Source organism: Caenorhabditis remanei, chromosome V (assembly GCF_010183535.1).
Source record: "Caenorhabditis remanei strain PX506 chromosome V, whole genome shotgun sequence".
NCBI classification, from domain to species: domain Eukaryota; kingdom Metazoa; phylum Nematoda; class Chromadorea; order Rhabditida; family Rhabditidae; genus Caenorhabditis; species Caenorhabditis remanei.
The window spans coordinates 21020280-21041692 of NC_071332.1; the positions used below are offsets into that span (position 1 = coordinate 21020280).

Sequence of the window (21413 nt, forward strand, 5' to 3'; positions counted from 1 at the left end):
TTGTTAAGATCAAAGTCTGTAAAACTGGAAATTTGTTGGAGGAGAGTATACTAGAATCACAGCTGAATCAAAATCCGGATTTCTCAAAGTCCACTCAAAAACCCGCCGCCCATCCTGCTCTCCTCGTCTAGTAACTCGAGCTGGTCCGAGTACATTGCTTAGCTCAGTGACTCTAGAATATTCTTCCATCATATGAATTATACTTTGTGGAATAGTCAATTCGAAGTTTTTGAAGTTGGGGGATTTGAGGAAAGCCTGAAAAAACAATTTCTAATTAGGGAAGGCATTCGAGTGGACTCGACCTATATCATTGGAAAGCTGAAAAAACGCTAATTCCAAATATATATTCAGTTTTTGCCCTTGAGGCCTGGTATTCGAGAAAAGAGGACAAAGTTTGGACACACCGCCTCACACATCAACAGTCCAAACGTTAACCTCGTTTTTCTCGAATACCATGCCTTGAGGGCAAAAACTGAAAATATATTTGAAATCAGCGTTTTCTCAGGTTCCGAACGATATCGGTCACGTCCTATAACTCTACGGAGCCCTTCCCTAGTAAGCCTAAAATCTCCAAGACCCACTTGCATCAAGTTGAAAATTTCTTCTCCCGTTGCTCCACTCAGCTCAACTTTTCCTCTCGAAAAATGACCGAAACTTTCAACAAGGTCTCTTGCTGTTATATGGAACCCGTTTGTATCCAACTCGTCCGCTTGTTTCCACTGATTCAAGTCTTCAATACCATTCAAAGTTACAATGTAAATTGGGTTTCGAATAGTTGCAATGTAATTCCTCGTAAATGTTCTTTTAACTGGACTGAGATGAGGGTCATGAATTTTGATACATTTCAATGTTCCTGGTTGGAATAGTTTCAGAAGTGACTTAGCTTCTTCTATAAATACTCCGCGAGTCTCGAATGTTCTTGCTTTCAGGGATACACCTTGTTTAGCTGCGATTTCCTCAAATATTGTTTTCAGCGGATTCATCATTGCGTTTCTCTCATTTTTCTCTATTTCCTCGAGACTTTTAATAATTTCTTCCTGGTGAATAGTCCTGATAGCACACCAATCTTCATCATCACACCATTGCAACACTACTCTCTCCAGGGTCTCAGGATCAGCTTTCTGGAATTTCAACAGCAATTCAAGATCATTTCGGAAAACATCCATGAAATTTTCGCCTTCCAAAAAGTGCTTCATATTGTTGCACTCCACTTTACACCCTTTTCTCTCTACTGGTTCCGCTTCATCATCATCATTTTCGTAACACATCCGACTGAAGCTCCCATATTTGATTTCAATATCGTCCGACAAAACAAGAAAAAGGAATCCTTCTCTCACTTCGATTTTAATTCCGGACAAGTGGAGAGATGGGATGACGTCATCAATATGATTCCGGAGATCAGGAGACACTTTTCGGAGGGAAAAACTGGAAAAAAACGGATAAGCTTACTGAAATTTATATGTATACTTATTACATGGATCGAACATCACAGTAATCCAGAATATGATTCATAACTAGCCCTGGCAAATCGGGTAGGGAAGGCATGCTGAGTAGGGAAGAAACTAAATGTGTTTCATCAGTGTCACTTTTTGTTCATACGCTTGTACGCCCATTTTTATTGTTGGTGATTCATCAAACAACAGAAAAAATAAATGTGACTATGCTTAGAGACCGCAACATTTTTTTCAAACTCAATTTTTCATTAAAATTTCCATCCTGACCTTTTCTTCAGGTAAATGGAAGTACATTCCCAAATTTTTTTCTGAAAATATTCACTCTCTCCGAAGTTACAGGACCTTTTAGTCAGCCATGGTTTCTACTGAATTTCTCTTGGGGAATTCTTTTGTTTTCCTGACCACGCAAAAAATATTTTCTGTTTTCACGTTCAATCCGTCGAATTTTTGTAAAATTTGGGAAAGTCCGAACCAGAAACCGTTTGATTAAAAACCCAGCGTCTTATCCACTGAACTAAATGAGTACAAATGTGACGCTGATAATAGGAAAATATATTTTTGACGTGATTTTTAAAAATTGAAGAGAATTATTTGAAGGATTTTCAGCTTATTTCGAGATAAAACATCAAATATCTAAAGTTCTACAATACGGATTTTTTAATTTCTAAGTGGATCTAGATCGAAATTTTGCGTAGATTCTGATTCCGTCGAAAAACGAAGCGAGTCTGACTTGCATTAACCTGAACTGTCGATAAAACTACTTTTCTTTTTGAGCCTGTTGTCTTCCGACACCGAAAAAACCACATTTTACGAATCAACGGCTTTCAAAATTTTGGTCCCAGGTACCTGAAGAGATGTCTAAGAAGAATATGTCAGAAAATAGATCGGTTTTCACTGTAAATTTTTGAAGTGATGCCTCGAAGTTCAGCTGGCTCCCAAAAAAATTCGACAACACGAAAATTTAATTTTCTTTCAAAACCTATTAGAGTATGTCAAGAACTACTAGAAACAGTAAAAAAACAATGCGAGTCTGACCTAGAACAACCTAAACGTGACATTTTACTGAAAAAAGCAAAATGTTTTTTCAGTTTTCTGAGAAAACTAAACATTTGGGTAAAACGAAAGTGTGTTCATCGGATTCTACGTACTCGATTACATAGGGGTCAAAAGTTTTCATTCTGTTTTAGCGTTCTGGGCTCTCAGGGCAGACCGCCAAACATTTCAATACCCTCCTCATGACGCCCCAAGAGAAGAAAATGAAAAACTCCGCCCACGTTCATTGCGGTCCCTAACTATGCTTCCATGAATGGAGAATCATCTGACGTACTGTTTTTAGTAAGATATCAATGTACGCCCAATAAAGTATTCATTCTTTCACAATAAATATAAAAAGTGCCTTGCTCACTCCTAAATGCCGGAAATGTTGACATTTTTGTCGTAGACCGGTTTTTCGCAGGCAAGACTGTGAGACCTTTTTGACCAGCGGCAGTTTCTTATCAGTTCTTTCTTCTTATTCTGCACTCAACACATTTATTTTGTTTCTTATCGATTACTCCTTTTCTACAATGACCTACGTCTACTAACTACTTCCTCCCTCTAAGCTGAACCATCAAATAACAAATATTCAAATACACTGGTCCACCCGAGCGATCCATCTGGAGTTAAGTTTCCTTCAAGCTCCGAATTTATATTTTTTGGAGTACAAAGAAGAGGAGGATGACCCGAAATGTACACAACTTGTGTCTCAAAGATATGGAGAGACTGAAAATGAAATGACGATAGAGGACAAGGATTTTGTATCTGTATTCTATGAACATATCAGATTTATTCTGATGAATCAAAAGACGATCTTGGGAACTTTTAGCATTAATGTTCAAACAGAGGAGGAATATCGAAAATATTGGAATACCAGGAATGAATTTAAGCAGCTGATGCCTCTCTGTCAGTGGATAAGGGAAACGGTGGAGATAAAAGGAGAAAAAATTCAAGTTGTTCTATTTTTCATGCATGGAAATGTGGATCAATCTATTGTGATGGAAAGTTGTCTGGATAGAAAGATATTGACTACTATAAATTTGAATGTGGAAGATGATTTGAGGAAGGTGGTGGAGCTGGACCATTGGAGAAGTGAAGAGAAGAAGCGATTTGAGGTTTTGGTCAATTTTTATGGGACGGTTGGGAGTGAAGAAGAGATGAATGTAGTTATAGAGGTTAGTTTAAAACCGGACGGTTGGAAACCGGGAGATTTTCGTATTTGGGCATACACTTCCTGTCTCAACTTTGAACGTCTCGGAGCCGCAAAACCTTACTAGGGAAGGCGTCCGGGTGAACAGGACATGACCTATTTCATTGGAAAGCTGACAACGAAATTTTTCGAACAAAAAAATTCTGAGTTTTTTCTTCAAATCCTTCCAACTTCTAAAAGCTCAATCAAATCCTAAGATATTAATATGAATTTGACGATTTTGGATTTTCATATAAACTACGTTTTAAGGTACTTGAAGCCTCAAGCCTCAAGCCTTATGCCAAAAAAGGTAATAATTCTCGAATTTCCCAAACTTTGACCTCATTTTTCTCGAAAACCAGGCCTCAAGGGCAAAGGTTTGAACATATATTCGGAATCAGCGTTTTCTCAGCTTTCCAATGGTATAGGTCACGTCACGGCCACTTGGAGCCCTTCCCTAGTTAGTACCATGAAAACATCCAACCTCCTCAGGCATTCTCCCGCTACCTCTTCCTCCAAGACATCACTGTAATTGCCGACTCCCTGGAGCCATCCAAAATCTGCGAACTCCTTAAAATCCCATTTCTCTGGGATGACACCAGACGTATCAAACATCAAATCCTCCTAGCAGCCGACGAGAAAATTGAAATCCGACTAACCGAAGGTGTTGATGATCTTGAGTTCTATAGAAAAAGTGTGCACCCGCATATCGTCACTACCTTTGGTAATGGCTTCCAACACAAGATTTCGAGGGTTCAGGGAGACAGGTCCAACTGGATGAGAGTTTTTACGAATACCACGATTCTGGAGGTTATATTGGATTATGCGCAATGTTTTGGGATGTAAGAATAGTAAGTAATTTCGGAAAACAAAATAATTTAGTTTTTAGAAACAACCTCCGCCGGACATGTCATCCCATTCAGGACACCATTGACTACCTCAAACCGAGCCCCATGATCGACTCCTTATACATTGGACTACCGGAATCGAACAAGTTGACCTGTCTGATCGAACTCGGGAATGGCATTGAAAGATCTGTGCACTATGATCAACAAGAGCATACATGTGTGGTTTTCATGAGAGTGAATCAGATGGAGTTCCCTGGCGAGAGTTATCAGAATCTGTTTTTGAAACATTTGAAGGAGAATTTGAAGTTCCAGAGGGCACCTATGAAAGAGATACATTTCGATTACTTTTATATGGTTGAAGCTGCGGATTTTTCGAAATTTCTAAAACTAGTCCAAGAGTATCTGAAGACTCGGAACCAAGCAATTAGAGTCAAAAAGTTTATTATGACAACTTCAACGCAAGACGACTTGGTATCAGTAATTCCTTATCTCTGCTCACGGTCCCTGAAGACGATAGAAGTAAAGAGTCGATATGAAGAGAAGCTGGAATCCGGAGTGGATAAGTTGGTGGCATTGGATCAATGGAGACAAGCAGAGGAGTTGCTAATGAGAGAAGATACGATAACAACACCATTAGGAAAAATAGGATTGGAGGGTTTTCAGAAAGCGGATGTTTTGTTGAGCACGATTTCTTCGAGGGATGTTTTTGAGCTGAAAACGGTGAGTGTCTGAAGAATCTTGGGCCTTAAACGTTTTGGCTTTGGATCCTGAAATCTAGCTAATTGACTTGTATTCATGACACGATTAAAAACACTTTTGGTGAAAATGGGTCTTGCCAGGAAAACTCCTGGTTACTGTAGTTGTCTTCCGAGAAATTCAACACATTTTAAACCTAAAAACACTTGAAAATCTCAAAAACTGAAAAAGTTACAGATTTTCGAAACTTTTCCGAAAATCTGAAAATCACTAAGACTACCGTAACTCACAACATTGGCAGTCAGATTTGCTCCAATTTGCCTGAAAATTAGATATTCAAAATAAGCTTCGGATGAGTATAATCAAGCGGATAAATTTCAGTCCACCACTAAAACTACAGTACCCCTCTTTTCGGTTTTTCGCGTCGAGACCCAACTTTCTCCGAACCTGGGCTCTCATAACTTGGAGTTTGAGCTCTGCATGCGGGCTCTTGGCTCCAAGATTCTACCTTTTACTACTAGCTTCTGAATTCAGTTTCTCATTTTCCAGAAACTTCTCACCTCCTCAACCTTCCAAAAACTCAAAATTTCCTTCAACAGCTCCACCATCGACGGCTTGATCTACAACCTACTCGGAAGTCCGTTTAACATTACAACCAACAAAAGTGTATGGTACTTTTTGATTCCAAATGTTGAGTTTGTAATCCAAATTATTTATATGTTAAATCAGAAAACTATTGTGTTCACACGAGTTCGGTTGGAAAAGTTGTCCGAAGAAATTGTTGCGTATTTAAATACACTATAAATGTGTCTTATCACTACTTTTTATTTGTTCACTTAAACACGTTTCTCTCTTTTCATGTCCATCAAAATGTCTTCCTTACTCCCCCCTTCAAAACTAACCCATCAAATCACTATAATTGATATCACCTGGGGATCCCGTGTAAATAAACTATGGCTATACCATTTTCAAGTTCCCTATGCATACTATTTCGAGTACCAACAGGAGGAAAAGAACGAGAAAAATACTAAGATTATATGCAAGAGAAATGGAAAAACGGAGAGTGAGTTGGAAGTGAAGGACAAAGGTTTTATGGAGATATTCTATGAAGATTTAAAAGTAATTCTAACTGAGAACAACCTACTTTTAAACTTCTTCACAATAAATGTTGAGCTGGAACAGGAGTATCGTAAGTACTGGAGTACCTGTGGTGTGTCTCAGAACCTTTGTGACTGGATCCGGAGTGTCATTAATTTCAAAAAAAATCAAGTTGAGAATTTGAAGTTCAACGGAAATGTGGATCAAGCGATATCAATTTTGAGCTGCTTCCAAAATGTCAAAACAATAAAATTGGATTTGAGGAAAAAAGATGTTCAGCTGAAGATGCTATTGGATTCAGATGTTTGGAATAATTTCAACGAGTTTATGCTGGATTTTGTACTGGAAGAAGTGACTGAGGACAATTTGAGTGATGTGAAAGAGGTATGATTTCTGGTCGGTGAGTTTTGGCTCCTGAATTTTGGGTTCTAGATTTTGGCTCTAACTAGGAATTTTGGCTCCAACTCCAAGTGGCCGTGGAGTTAAAGGACGTGACCTATATAATTGAAAAGCTGAGAAAACGCTGATTCCAAATGTACATTGAGTTTTTGCCCTCGAGGCATGGTATTCGAGAAAAACAAGGTCAGAGTTTAGCAAAAATGAGAAATAAAATAAAAATCTCTATTTTTCCAAATTTACATGTTTTTCTCAAATACCAGACCTCAAGGGCAAAAACTAAATATATACTTGGGATCGGCGTTTTCTCAGCTTTCCAATGATATAGGTCAGGTCCCATAACTCCAAACTGACTGTACAACCTTCCGTAGTAAAGATAGATCTTCCAATAACTCCAAACCAGTTTCTGAATTTTGACCTCTGGGTTCTATCTCATAGATTTTGGCTCCTGAATTATAGTTCTCCAATTCTGACTTTTCAGGCATTCTACCATTCCCCTGCATTCACCAACATCTCTATCACAACCGCTGTTCTTGACAAGACACCAATATACAAGATATTTGGAACATCATTTGCCGTGGACCCAATCCTTCTTAGCCTGACAACTCAAATACCCATTTCTCCTGACGGCGAAGAACAATTGCATATTTCTGTGTCCAGAATGTTCCAAATGATCCATTTCTCAAGAGTCAAAAATGGAGTGAAAGATTTGCTTTATGTACCAGGTTTACCGAAAAATGAACCTGAATTTTTGATGGTGCCTGACAGCGGAAAAGATTGGTTAAAGGTATTTGCAAACCCATTAATTTTGGAAGTAATATTGAAATACGCGAATCTTTTCGGGAAGTGAGTGTAATCACTTTGAAGCCTTGAAAAATAGATTTTGTTTCCAGACACCTTCTTCGAAAACTCTGTAACCCAATTCGACTATGCGTGGAACTTGTCAAACCTGACCCTCAAATAAAATCGATATTCATTTCTCTGGAAGACTCTACGACCATTGATGTCAAGGTTACGCTGAAAAATCTACACGTGAAGCTGATCAGATATGAACAGGAAGGAGATGGATGTGCTATAAGTGTGTATCGGATTAACCCACAACGGATTGCTGGCGTAGATCATAAGAACATGTTTTTGAATAACTTGGTAGACAACTTGAAGGGTCAGAAGAATAATCTGGAAGAGTTCCGATTGGATTTTGAAGATTCTGATGGTTCAGACTTCCTGGAGGTTTTTGGATACACTGTCCAAAATGCCTCTATCAAAACTGAAAAGCTCATCACAACTGTTCAAAACCAAGGTGATCTGTTAAAACTTCTTCCAAAACTTTCCTCTCTTAAATCAATCAACCTGGAAAGTTCAACGGGAAAAGCTCTCATGCTGGATATCGACAAAGTTTCAAAACTGGAACAATGGATACAAGCGGAGGAGTTAAAAATGGAGAATATAGTGGTGTTGACACCGGTTTCGGATATGGAAATTGTGCATTTTGAAAAAGCGGATATTGTGGTGAATCAGATGGGTTCAATGGACGTTTTTGAGTTGAAAAATGTGAGTTTTGAGGGGGGGATGGGCTTGGCTCTAGATTTGTTTTTTTTGGATTTTTTTCCCAGATTCTGACTCCTATATTTTGGCTTGGGGTCAAGGGTCTATGGTAAAGGGTCATAGATTTTTTCCTCCTGAATTTTATTCTCCTTGATTCATATTCTTCCAGAAACTCCTCACCTTCCCAACATTCAAAAGACTCCAAATCTCCTTCGAAAACTCGCTTATCGACGGAACATTCTACCAACTAATGGGCGCCCCATTTACAATGACTATTCATAAAAGTATTTTCTATTACAAAATACCAAATAATCCAGATTTCGCTCTCCATATCCTCTATCTTTCCACCCGCAAATCTATCACTTTTTCACGCGTTGAAATCTCTGTAGTCCCTGCAAACGGTTTTGAAGAGAATCGAGTGGAAAACTGATCTTTTATTGAATGTACATACATAATAACATACATTAATAATATTTAACGCCATAAGGAATACGACGAACCTCAATAAAATATTGTCTTAAATCCATATGAAGATAATGAGTGGTATTGGAGATTGGGAAACACCACTCGCGTTCCACGCCATAGCTTCGGCGAGGTGCACCGATAAGGTTGTAGAGGTTGTTGGGTTTTATAACAGATTTTTTGAATTGGATGTAGAAGTGGAGACATGATTGCATTGAAAGGTTCTGAAATTTTGGCTCTATGTTGAATAAAAATTAAAATTTATCTGACTAGGGAATAACACGACGAACCGAGTTGAACATTCACTATAAACTTGAGAATAGGTAATTTCGACCCTGAGGATTTCAAATCTGCAAGAAAAATTTGCGAATTGGTCCCGTGGACCGAGTTATGAGCCATCAAACGTTTTCTATGGTTAAGCTTTTTACCACAAGACACATGGTCTGCCGAAGTGTCCGCCACAACCTTACCCCGTAGCTATCGGTAGCTTAACCATAGGAAAAGTTTGATGGCTTATAACTTGGTCCACTGGACCATTTTGCAGAATTTTCTTGCAGATTTGGAATCCTCAGGGTCGCAATTACCTATGGTCAAATTTTTAGTAAAAGTTCAGTGTTCTTCCCCTGTGAAAACTTACCCCCTTCAAATAAAGTATATCTTGTGAAGACATCTTTTCCACCGTAATATTCACTTTTGAGTAGTTGCAGACATTCATTTTCCTCACCACCATATTAATTGGCCTTGAATAAATAATCAATTCCCCCACTGCATTCTTCCACTGCTCCAATTCACAAAGCTCATTTACTTCAAATGGTTTCCGTAGGCCTTCTGGATACTCGTAACGGGAACCATAGTTTTTCCGAAATTCTGAATCCGGGTCATGTAATTCTATAGTCTTCAGATGACTTGAGTCGAGGAATGGCAACACTTGCATCACTTCTCGTTGAGTTACACACTTCATCACTAATTTCTCGATTTTCAGCGGTTTTTCAGATTTTGCCAGAATCATTTTGAACCGATCCAGAAAAAACTTGTTGAAAGAAACCAACGGGTCATACTCAATAAAGTCCACGTAGGAAAACACAATTTGCAATTCTTTCATGCATGTTTTCTTTAAATTAGTCTCCAAGTCCTCCAACATACGTGAAATCGCTTTTTTACATTGGGAACTCTTGATATCAAAGTTCACATCTCTCCCGTATCTTGTAGTTTTCGAGATTCCTTTTCTAGTCTTCACCACGGTATAAGGCTTCTTTTCAAGCAGGAACGCAATAGTGTACTCTGAAATGTGAAAGTCCGGTTGGATGTAGTCTATACAGTTGCGGATTCCACGGGTGGTTTTTCGAAGGCGTTGGCTGGAAAGATACATAGATATGGAGGTCTTAACGAGTTTGACTCACATATCAAAAAACTCCAGGTATTGAGAGATATGGCGCATGATAACCGGTGTTTCCAGTGCTTGGGTGGATAGAAGGTTGATTAGTGTTAGTTTCTGAAAGCATAAGGGGTATAGACATGAATAACTTCTAATATTAAGGTTCTTAGGACACTTGGGGAGAGAATGTTGAGGTTTTTAGGCCACTAGGGGATTCATGGCCTAGAAATCCAAAGTTTGAGGTTTCTAGGCCACCCTCGTTGAGTGTGATGGCCTAGAAATCCCAATTTTGAGGATTTTAGGCCACCTTGGGTTTAAAGGTCTAGAAGTTCCAATTTTGAGGTTTTTAGGCCACTAGGGGATTGATGGCCTAGAAATCCAAATTTTGAGGTTTCTAGGCCACTAGGGGATTGATGGCCTAGAAATCCAAATTTTTAGGGATTTCAGGCCACCTTGGGTTTGATGGCCTAGAAATCCCAATTTAGAGGTTTCTAGGCCACCTTTGGTTTGATGACCTAGAATTCCCGATTTTGAGGTTTTTAGGACATTTTGGGTTTGATGACCTAGAAATCCAAATTTTGAGGTTTTTAGGCCACTAGGGTATTGATGGCCTAGAATTCCAAATTTTGAGGTTTTTAGGCCATTTTGGGTTTGATGGCCTAGAAATCCCAATTTTGAGGTTTCTAGGCCACTAAGGGATTGATGGCCTAGAAATCCAAATTTTAAAGGGATTTTAGGCCAACTTTGGTTTAATGGCCTAGAATTCCCGACTTTGAGGATTCTAGGCCATTAGGGGGTTGATGGCCTAGAAATCCCAGTTTTGAGGTTTTCAGGCTATCTTGAGTTTGATGGCCTGGAAACCCCAATTTTGAGTTTTTTAGGTCATTTTGGGTTTAATGGTCTAGAAATCCCAATTTTGAGAGTTTTAGGCCATTTTGGGTTTTAATGGAGGTTATGCTACGTTTTTCCTATTGAAAATGCCAGAAACTGTTAAATTTTACCTGACAGCCCTGATTTTCCTATTGTTTTTTTAGACAAGTTTTGGGTATAATAACAATAAGAGCTTGATTTTTCTTCAAAATACCTCCATCGCATCTGCCAACAGTAATTCATCCGACAATTCCTCTGTTATCTCGAATTTTATAAATTTTCCAGGCTCACATTGGCAAGGAACCCCAAAATACTCCTCCAAGTTCTTTTTCACACAATTCTGGTAGTGGATCTCCAGCTCCTGGAAGACCCGGTGTTCCAGAAGAATCTGACAATTAGGTACATATAAAATAAGTTGATCAGTGCCACTTACCTTTTTCACCGACTTCAAATTCTTCTCCGTCAATGTGTTCAACTTGAAGACCAACTTCAACCGATCCCCTCTATTCCACTTGACTAATGATAGCACATGCTCGATATGGATCAGTTGGGAACTGGAGCCATGATTGAAACAGAATTCTATACTTTGGAGAGTTTCTGGATCCAGTAGCTTGACGATATGGATCACTTGGTTCATGTAATTGAGCTGTAGGGATAGATGTCGGACTCGCAAAGGAGATTTTCTTGTAGTCAAGATTTTCAGAGATTTCTCCAGTGTATTGAAGATTCGATTTGAAACCTCCTTCTCTGAGCACAGTACAATAAAGTCCACTACCCGATTCTGATTCCTTATGACACCCTCAAGATTTTCATAGAAACGATCTGATAGCTTATCATATCCAAGGTCAATGACTGTAGGTGGGTAATCACAGCTAATTAGTTCAAGGTTGAGTTTTTCTTTATTGTAAAGAATTTGAATAGAAGAAAATTGTTGGTGGAGTAATTCAGTGATGGTCATAGCGCTGAATGAGGTAAACAAAATTTTAAAGTGAGAAAAAAGTCGACCAACATGATAAGAAGAATAATGTCACCTGACGTTTTTCTGTTTGTCTCCTCCCTAGACCATTTCACAATACGTACTTTCTTAAAATGTCCTACCAATGGTTCCCTGCTACCCAGAAAAATAACTTCACTACTATACATGTGCTTTACAACTGCAGTTCTATCATTCTAAAACTAAAATCCCCTCCGAATTCTCTGAAAATTGAATATAAAGATGTTGCTGGGTCTACACTTGTGGAATATGAGCGGAATGAGAAGACAGTGGAGGATATCTTTTTCAATGTGTTAATCGATGATTTGAAGTTATTGGTGAAAAATCAAAAGAGTTGTTTGTTGAGTCTAGTGGTGAAGTCCAACAACTATTTTGATGTGGATGAAGGATACAATGAGTCGCGGTTAGATCCAGTTATAAGTCGGATTATTGATTGCCTGGCTGCATCGCTGAGAGAACGAGAACAAAAATTGAAAATATATCTTGTGGTTCTGGAGACGGTTGATATAAGGCAAGCAGCTACAATTCTAAATTTACTGGATTTGTCTGCTCTAAAATTTATCGAGATTGCGTTTGGACATCGGGAGGGAAGTGTTGAAATATCTGGAATTCTAGAGGTTATTCAAGAATGGACAAATGGGCGAAAAAATCTGGAGTTGCATTTTTGGTTGTATGATTTGTCAGCAGAGAACTTGGATGTAATTGAAAAAGTGAGTTTTTCGATTAAACAAAACTTTAATATATCATTTTCAGATACTCCTCAGATCCACGTCATTCTACAGAATAGAAGTCTACTATAAAAGTTGTGGAACAAATCTCAAAAACTATTTCAAATTGCCATTTCAAGAATTAAATCAATCAGTTTTCAAGAATATTACATTTATGTTCAAAGTAGAAGACCCAGAGTCCACTGTACAGGAACCTCCCATTGAAAACAAAGAATCATTTTTGGTTCTGGAGAATCCGCTGATTATGAAAAATGTTCTGGAGTATTTGGAGTGTTTTGAAATGTAAGATTTCTATTTTAAAAAACTGTGGAAACATATGTTTTCAGCCAAAGACTACTCAAAACCTCATATGGTATTCGAGATTGTGTAGATCAGCTCAAACCATGCCCACGGATTTCAAAATACTCGATTTCGTTGGAAAGTGACAGAAGCGTTCAAACTACTATCACCCTGAACAGCGGAAGATACAAAAAAGTTCGATATGAAAAATACCGAGATTGGGATGGGAATTGTGGAGTTCATTGCGGCAAAAAGTATATGGAAGGGGAAAATTTATGGGCGGTTGTTGGCAACGACTTCAATTTGGTTATGAAAAATCAAAATGATCGTATTGAAGAGCTTGTTTTGGATTTCTCGTTTCCTCATTCATTTCGTGAAAACTCGAGAAGGCCGAGTTTAGAGTACAGAGAGATATCTGAGCTCACTTTGGAGTTCTTGAGTGTTCTGGAGCTCCCTTTTACATCTAGAGAGCCTCTAAAGGTGAAGAAATTGATTATTGGAAGTGTGGAGCAGCGAGATGTGATCAGAGTGTTACCGTACCTGTGCAATTTGGAAATTCTAGACATCAGATATCCATACAAGAAAGTTATTGAGAAGCTTCTGGAGGTGGATGAGCTCTCCATGCTGTCACAGTGGAAGAATGCCAATGAACTTATTGTTAACACCATCCAGATTTCTACACCAATTCAAGAAATGGGAATAGTTCACTCCGCCCGTGTGGATATTCTGATTCCCTCTATTTCATCAGATGAGATTTTTTATTTGAAAACTGTAAGTGCTCTCGATGACGGTCTGACCACAACTTTTCCTTCATAACCTTCTAAAATCCTCGAACTTCCAAAAATTCCGAATTGCGTTCACAAAATCAATGCTAACTGTTAACCTTCATGTGCTGATAGGGGAACCTTATCGAGCAGTTGATTTTTTAAGGAGTATTTGGTATTTCCGGTTTGAGAAAACTAATCAATATCTTCATTTGGATTTTACGAAAGATTTGGAATATTTGAACAAGAAAGGATCCTTGATATTTTCGAAAGTGAACAAAGAAGATACTCCATTTAACTGAAGTGGCATTTATTAATCTCATAAAGAAAACTCTCATAAAGAAAAGACAGCATTTTTGTTCACATTGCTCATTTCTAATCCATCAGGACTGGCTGAGCGGGTAATCCATTTCTGGAATGGCGCAGAATAAAAAATATAAACTGATACAACCCATAGGCCAGGACTATAGTATGCAAATATGATAGTCTTTTCGTATACCATGATAAGCTGTACTTGATTGTAGTGAACTGCACGACAGATACAAAATATTTTCAGAACCTGTAAAATTTATAAACTTAAATATCATGGAAACTTACGATTCCAGCGAAAACATGCAGGATACAATTTATAAGAATGCAGGTGTTTTTCTCATTATGAAGTTTCCAACGGGTTACTGCAATCGTTAGTAAGACTAAATTCAAGATATAAGACCGGCAAATTTTGAAAATTTCGACTTTTCAGTATGAGCGATCATGAACTTTCATAAAAATGAGGTTTTTTCACAGAAAAAAGCTTCACTCTGAAGTTTTATCTGATTTGAAGGCTTTTGCTCATATTGCCCCACTTCTGCTGAAAAGTTGCTGTTTTTCGATTTTCATGAGATTGCTACCAGTCCTAACTGGTTGGAATGAAATTTCATTAGTGCTTCCCTCTATTTTTTATTATTTTTTTTATTATTATTTTTATTATTGATATTTACCTATTGAAATAACAAGAGTTAATATGGGTCAATGGATGTTTGAGTCGGTATTAAAAAAGTGCTTTATTTGAAAAAAACAATAATGGGTATAATTCAATACATCAAATAAAATTCCCATTTTCGTTGCATGAAATGGAACTGGGGGAAATCAGAAAAAGAAAGGAAGAATTATTCAAACGTGGACTAAGGAACACGACGCGTGGATTCCCATTTTCGTTGCATGAAATGGAACTGGGGGAAATCAGAAAAAGAAAGGAAGAGTTATTCAAACGTGGACTAAGGAACACGACGCGTGGATTCCCATTTTCGTTGCATGAAATGGAACTGGGGGAAATCAGAAAAAGAAAGGAAGAGTTATTCAAACGTGGACTAAGGAACACGACGCGTGGATTCCCATTTTCGTTGCATGAAATGGAACTGGGGGAAAACAGATTGTGTTGTGGAACTTCACTGGTCTATTTGAGATGCATGCCGTTGGTCTCTCAATCGTCTCTCTATATTTTTCTTTGATTCTTGTTTCTCAAATATGCAAACTGCTTGTTCTGTGAACAACAGTAGGGATAACTCTGAAATAGAAGATATTTGTGGTTACATCAAGGAAAGATACGGACTCACCTTCTTGAACGATGCCTCCAAAGTGGAAAAAATACTTTTTCAGTTTTTGAGATAGTGGCTTCAATTGAGAAAGAGTGAATACTGTTCTGTTCGAAACTCCATGTCCCAATAAATAAGTTGTCACCTCATGTTGATTCAATAAGAGTCCGTCAACTTTAATGCATAGTGACAATGTAACGTGATTGTTGAGTGCTTAAAGTAATAAAGATATTGAAAAGCAAATAATTCTGGTAATAAGTCTCACTTCCATACTCATCTTCAACTCCAAGAAAATCAGGCAAGACTATTGTACACTCTGTAGTCGTCGGCAAAGTTGATCCAAAGAGTAGGACCAATACCGTATCAAACCGGTCAAGTGTAGCGACCGCTGTTTCCTTAAAAATAAAGTTTACGAGTTGGACCCAGTTTGGAGGTTGGAGTTTATTTATTACTTTGTTGCTTGTGACCAGAATATCAAAAACGGATTCATCGACGCATTCCGTTATTATTTTGATTGGAGTTCCGACTTTCGACTTCTCAAACTTCTTTTTATATTCTTCATATTTATTTATGACTGATATTTCCTGAGACCGTTTGATGTATCGTAGATCTGTATGTCTGGAATTGTTTTTGAATTATTCTGAAAATTGTCTTGAAGTTACCTCACGAATTGTGAAAAAAGCGCATCACCGGCATATCGGAGAACCAGAGATTTGGCAATTGATGATTCTATTTTTTTTTCTTCGAGAAGAAACATTACGTCTGGTTGTATAGAGATGAGATTCTAAAAATGATGTTCATGACAACTACGCTCGTGTTTAACAGAGGCACATACTTCTCTCAATTCTGTTTCTGAATTCCACGTTTTCTTCAAAGTGTTGATAACCTCCGATGGATTTCGTCTATGGACCATAAGTATAACTTTGCACACTCTGTTTGACAACCTCCATCCTTTTTCTTGTAATAAGTGAACTACAGCTTCTTTCAGTTCCTCGTGCGATGAAATCTCAAGTATCAAGCTTGTTGTTGTCTGAAAAGAGATCACGGTTTTTAAAAATCAAAGAACGTGCATTGACTAACCTGGTTACTAAAAAGAGAACAGAATACTTGGTTTCTCTCACATGGAGACCACGATTTCAATGTACTCAGGGGTAACTCCAAGTAAATGAGCAGTTTTAATACGATATTAAACAAACTAGACGTGTCCGAGTCGTTATCACATTTCGATCCAAAAAACTGCGTCAGCAAAAATTTTGTTCGATCGGCTTCCTCAATTTTGGAAACCCATATCTGAATCGCCATGATATTATATCAGTTAGTTGTTCATACATACTTTATTGGACAACGCTCTCTTAAAAGCATGAACTCTTCTGTTTCCGGACAACACATCAAAACCACCATCTCTGAAAAAAGAGACTTTCAGATTTTAAAAATTATTGTTGACAGACTTTTCTATTACGACAATTGGATCGCAGGTGGATAGTTGCCCATTCCCATTATCTAAGATTTCTTTTTCCATCCTATTCACAATTACGTCAGAACTCGAGTATTGTTTCGTTGGTCTCAAAGAATCCGAGAAAATCTGGAATTAGCAATTTTTGTGAGCCCATCTGTCTTTAAAACTAACCACGGTATCTGTAGTTTTCACAAAGCACTCCGTTTGAAGTGAAATCACTTTCTTTTTATAAAATGCGATCTCGATTTTTTTAGTTTGACGTGTATCCAAAATGGTTTTTCTGACTTTAGTCTGGAAAGACAGAAGGGTGTGATTTTTATCCGAATCAACTTACAACAGATTTGACTGGGAACGGTTCTTCCTGCTCTACGTTGTTGCGCTCGGAATTTGTTGGAGTCTCCTCAGTCGTGATAATTGAGAAATCATCTACACTCTCATCATCTCGTGGAGAAGCAGAATCAGAAACATTAGAGAGAGGAACAGTTTCTCCCAAGCTTTCGAGAGACAAGGACGACTCAACTGTTGATCCTTGGTACGTGTGCACACCTAGTTCGGAAGACGCCGAAAGTGATGAATTTCTCTCAGTATTCTCGACATACATCTTTCTCTTCCTGCTTTTTTCGGTGCGAACTCCCCGAAACGAATGATACATATCGGAGTAAAATTTCTTACAACTAAAATCTTGGTTTAACTGCTGGGTTGAAAAATTGAATTTTTTCCCAGAAATATAAACCTGAAATCAAAACGAAATTAACCGGATTATTTCAAATTTGTTTAACCTGGACATTGAGGTCAGTCGCAGCGATGATATCGATAGGACTGGGAAGAACAGTTTGATCCAAGATGAAGTTTGTGAGATACAAATGGTTATTATTGAAGTATACTTCCGTATCTTGTTCTTCCAAAGGAACGTCAACCTTCAAACAAATTATCGGATTTGTAAGATGAAAATTACACTTACTGTTTCGTAATCAGTCGTCCTGAATTTTTTAAGATTCACGTACAATAACAGTGGGTTTTTGAAGAGAGTTGGGGAGATAGCAACCGAATTGTTAGCAGACAAAACGATAGTGTTTCCAATTACTCTAGTTTGCAACATATTGCAGAAAGAGTGGAGACGAAAGATAACTAAATTTCCCAAGAAAAAACAGTGGATACCACGTTATGCCAAATATGTGTGTTTCATAAAAGGTCACGGTTTATTTAAAGGAAAATTAGGTATTGAATTTATTGCCAACAAATTCTTGCTTCAATTCACACGTTTGGTTTTTTCTTATAAGTTTTCCCCGAAATGGATGAGAAAATAGTAAGTTAAGTTGAAAAAAAAATCACAAAATTTTTGAGCTCAGTCACTCGATGAGCTGCTGAAACATGAAAAAAATTTTCTGGAACGTGCCATGCCTTCTCACGCCCACCCATCAGAAAATGTGATAGGATCGGATTGTTGCGCAAAGAAATGTGTTTATTTTCTGACAAGGTATGGCTACTCTAATTTTCTACTTTCTGATGTTTTCAAATTTAGACTGGACATTTTAACAGCACGGTACCATTACATGAAATTCTTCAACTCATTGGAAAACGTTGGAAACCGTCAGTTCCGTCAATTATTCATTTCCTCGTTGATAAGGTTATCTGAAGAAAAAATATTGTTTACACCAATCAATCTTGAAGTCGAATCATGTGCTACTGTAATTGGACGAACATTTGGATTTAGTGTTCATGTGTAAAATTTTTTCCCCGCTTTTTTACCGATACAGTATCGTTTCAGTTTTTTGAACCGTCCACTATCAAACACCACCATAAACTACACATCTCGTCCTTGGTACCAAAAGACAGTAAGCGCTTTGGGAGATTCATTAAACTGTTTGTCGAAAATCGTGCAATTTAATTCGCTCAGCAAAATAATGTTGCCTCCAAACTTTTCATCAAGGTGGGTTACATTGAAAAAAGCCAAAACAAGTCAAACGTTTTAGAATGCCTTTGAGCGACTCAAATGCGATTCCAATCGGAATTATCAAGAAAAAGATGAATCTTCCCATTCAAAAAAGAAAAAGTGATACTTTGACTCGATGTATTGCCTGTTGCACTTTACCCGAGCTGATGGTAATGTTGGATTCGGAAGAGAAAAGGAAGGAAGCGGGAAGAATGCAAAAGCTTCATCATTTGGCTGTCAGGTTACGATATATCTTCAATCCCACAAAACGTTGTTTCTTTTTCAGTCAACAGAGAGTTGTAGTTGACTGCTTAACACGACAAAGTCGTGACCCAGACACGGACATCTCAGCGGTCCTTATGGACGCAATGTCCAACAGATGTACAAAATTGCCTCTCCTCGTGAACCGACCGAAATCTATTTCTGACGCTGAAAGATTAGCAATGACTTTGTCAACGGTGCAACTATCGGAGCAGCAAGGAGAAAACAAGTTCCGAAACATGGAATTTCCCGTTTTACAGGGGGTATTCCATCACGACTCCAACTATAATCTCTCCATTCTTTTCGATGGAATTTCTCGTCTTCGATCGGTTGGCTCCACTCTTTTTGTCATTATGGACAGCTCTCGTAATAACAAATCGTTTGCGTTCTTCGGAGGAATCGGTTTTTTACTTACAAAAACTAAGCACCTCCGGCAAGTGACACTTGTGTATCCATCGGTCGGCCACACTCATTTGAGTGTGGACGGCCACTTTGGATTAGTTTCCAAAACGATTTCGGATAAAACCGTTAAGGATCCAGAAGGTTAGATTCCCGAAAGGTTTTTTCGCAATTTTCTATTTTTAGATTTTGTACAATTTTTGAGTTCAATGCCATCAGTTGCTCATGTTAATCCGTTTCCAACTGTATACGAATTTTCTAAAATTACGGAATTTATGTATCGTTCCAAAGGACTGTGTTCAAATGGCATCATAAACATTTTCCGGAATGACGACAGTATGGGATTTTACGTATCCATAATATTGTTATCCCATTTTTCAGATAAAATTCTTTATTCGTCATCTTTGACTATGAATTCTACTCAGCTTGTTGGAGCAGATATTGGACACGTTTCACACAAATTATTCAAAGTTGTACATCTTTGATTCAACAAAAATGTGTTTTCTGTTTCAGGAAGAATACTATTCGTCCTCCTATTATCCGACCATAATACAGCCAGATAGCACGGAAGTAGGATCAAAAATTCAGAAACTTTTGAAGCAGAGTTCAATTATTTTGAGTCAAGAAAACGGAACAAATTTTGAACATTACTCGACGAACTATGGAAAGAAAGGTTAGCTTCATTTTTCACTGGCAATGTTAACTGTGAGAAACTTTGAGCAATCAATAAATTGATTATGGAGATTAACTACGTGCCTCCAAAAGTGGCTGGACTTCTCAATATTGATCAAGACCCGCAAATGACAGTGCTGCGATACTTAGAGCAGAACGGAGTAAATGCCGGCCGAACTCCACAAGAACCGACTGTTCATGCATCTCAAATAGACCAGTGAAGTTCCACAACACAATCTGTTTTCCCCCAGTTCCATTTCATGCAACGAAAATGGGAATCCACGCGTCGTGTTCCTTAGTCCACGTTTGAATAACTCTTCCTTTCTTTTTCTGTTTTCCCCCAGTTCCATTTCATGCAACGAAAATGGGAATCCACGCGTCGTGTTCCTTAGTCCACGTTTGAATAATTCTTCCTTTCTTTTTCTGATTTCCCCCAGTTCCATTTCATGCAACGAAAATGGGAATTTTATTTGATGTATTGAATTATACCCATTATTGTTTTTTTCAAATAAAGCACTTTTTTAATACCGACTCAAACATCCATTGACCCATATTAACTCTTGTTATTTCAATAGGTAAATATCAATAATAAAACAAATAAAAATAGTAAAATAATTTGATAAACGAAATACTGATCTGAGAACCCAAAACTTGGGTGTTTCTTCTAGTAATCCACATCTGTAGATCAAAATAGTTTGTTTGTATTAAAACCTGTGAAATCTCATTTACTTCGAGAATGTGGCAGTGGAAAGATGAAAAGATGAAATTTTCAAATTTTGCCGGTCTTATATGAACAATTGACTCAACGATGCGAAGGTCAACTTTTGTTCCATACATCTCCAAAATCAGTTGGACTTTAAAAAAAGAAACAAAATTATGAAAGCAACTCCAAAAACATTCCCTTTACCTTTATAACACACCGCATCGAAAATAATCAACACAATTGAAATTGCAATGAAAAGTTTTCTAATCCTTCCATTGTTCAGATTAATTATCATAACTGATAACTGGAAAAAAATTAGGACCTGCACTAGATAAACCTGGACAATGAGATATATTGGAATGAGAAGTAATAAGAAGGCACCAGCTTCAAATCTCCACTTGTAATGAATAATCAAAGGCGTGATGGATAGAATGGAGCAGTACATAAGTATGTGAATAATTTGAAACTATGGAATTGATTAGCCTGAATAAGCTGAAAACTTTGAAACCTTGATATAGAACTCGACCAACCTTTTGCTTGAAAAGTTTTATATAATAAAAACCGAGCAGAATCAATAGAAGCCAAGAGTGATGTAGCAAGTCATAGAGAACTTTGCTGAAAGGGAGAAACGCTAGTCGGGGATTGGTAGTAGTACTATCGGATTCCTCCGATTGAAGGTAAT

At 37.8% G+C, this 21413-nt stretch overlaps 6 protein-coding genes across 6 annotated transcripts; 3 read left to right on the plus strand and 3 right to left on the minus strand.

The window, feature by feature from the left end:
- Positions 1 to 9: 9 nt before the first annotated feature.
- On the minus strand, positions 10 to 1545 carry GCK72_021734 (uncharacterized protein; the record flags this gene model as incomplete). Its single annotated transcript, XM_053734465.1, has 3 exons — positions 10 to 255; positions 582 to 1425; positions 1475 to 1545. The coding sequence occupies 3 exons, from the start codon at positions 1543 to 1545 to the stop codon at positions 10 to 12; spliced, it is 1161 nt and encodes a 386-aa protein (XP_053583378.1).
- A 1912-nt stretch (positions 1546 to 3457) lies between these two features.
- On the plus strand, positions 3458 to 8691 carry GCK72_021735 (uncharacterized protein; the record flags this gene model as incomplete). The annotated part of the gene is made up of 8 exons (XM_053734466.1): positions 3458 to 3664; positions 4171 to 4520; positions 4568 to 5246; positions 5772 to 5859; positions 6196 to 6704; positions 7198 to 7562; positions 7610 to 8267; positions 8431 to 8691. The coding sequence occupies 8 exons, from the start codon at positions 3458 to 3460 to the stop codon at positions 8689 to 8691; spliced, it is 3117 nt and encodes a 1038-aa protein (XP_053583379.1).
- Positions 8692 to 8725: 34 nt separating this feature from the next.
- GCK72_021736 (uncharacterized protein) lies at positions 8726 to 11926 on the minus strand (the record flags this gene model as incomplete). Its single annotated transcript, XM_053734467.1, has 5 exons — positions 8726 to 8947; positions 9361 to 10078; positions 10124 to 10215; positions 11183 to 11356; positions 11402 to 11926. The coding sequence occupies 5 exons, from the start codon at positions 11924 to 11926 to the stop codon at positions 8726 to 8728; spliced, it is 1731 nt and encodes a 576-aa protein (XP_053583380.1).
- A 131-nt stretch (positions 11927 to 12057) lies between these two features.
- Positions 12058 to 13785, plus strand: GCK72_021737 (uncharacterized protein; the record flags this gene model as incomplete). The annotated part of the gene is made up of 3 exons (XM_053734468.1): positions 12058 to 12672; positions 12716 to 12972; positions 13017 to 13785. 3 exons carry the CDS (start codon positions 12058 to 12060, stop codon positions 13783 to 13785), a joined length of 1641 nt encoding a protein of 546 aa, XP_053583381.1.
- A 1375-nt stretch (positions 13786 to 15160) lies between these two features.
- On the minus strand, positions 15161 to 17862 carry GCK72_021738 (uncharacterized protein; the record flags this gene model as incomplete). The annotated part of the gene is made up of 13 exons (XM_053734469.1): positions 15161 to 15279; positions 15329 to 15520; positions 15573 to 15702; positions 15760 to 15925; positions 15970 to 16091; positions 16143 to 16337; positions 16388 to 16597; positions 16641 to 16710; positions 16756 to 16889; positions 16935 to 17054; positions 17098 to 17496; positions 17543 to 17680; positions 17725 to 17862. 13 exons carry the CDS (start codon positions 17860 to 17862, stop codon positions 15161 to 15163), a joined length of 2133 nt encoding a protein of 710 aa, XP_053583382.1.
- An 805-nt stretch (positions 17863 to 18667) lies between these two features.
- On the plus strand, positions 18668 to 20249 carry GCK72_021739 (uncharacterized protein; the record flags this gene model as incomplete). Its single annotated transcript, XM_053734470.1, has 6 exons — positions 18668 to 18693; positions 18737 to 18937; positions 18983 to 19500; positions 19738 to 19805; positions 19870 to 20029; positions 20077 to 20249. 6 exons carry the CDS (start codon positions 18668 to 18670, stop codon positions 20247 to 20249), a joined length of 1146 nt encoding a protein of 381 aa, XP_053583383.1.
- Positions 20250 to 21413: the final 1164 nt, after the last annotated feature.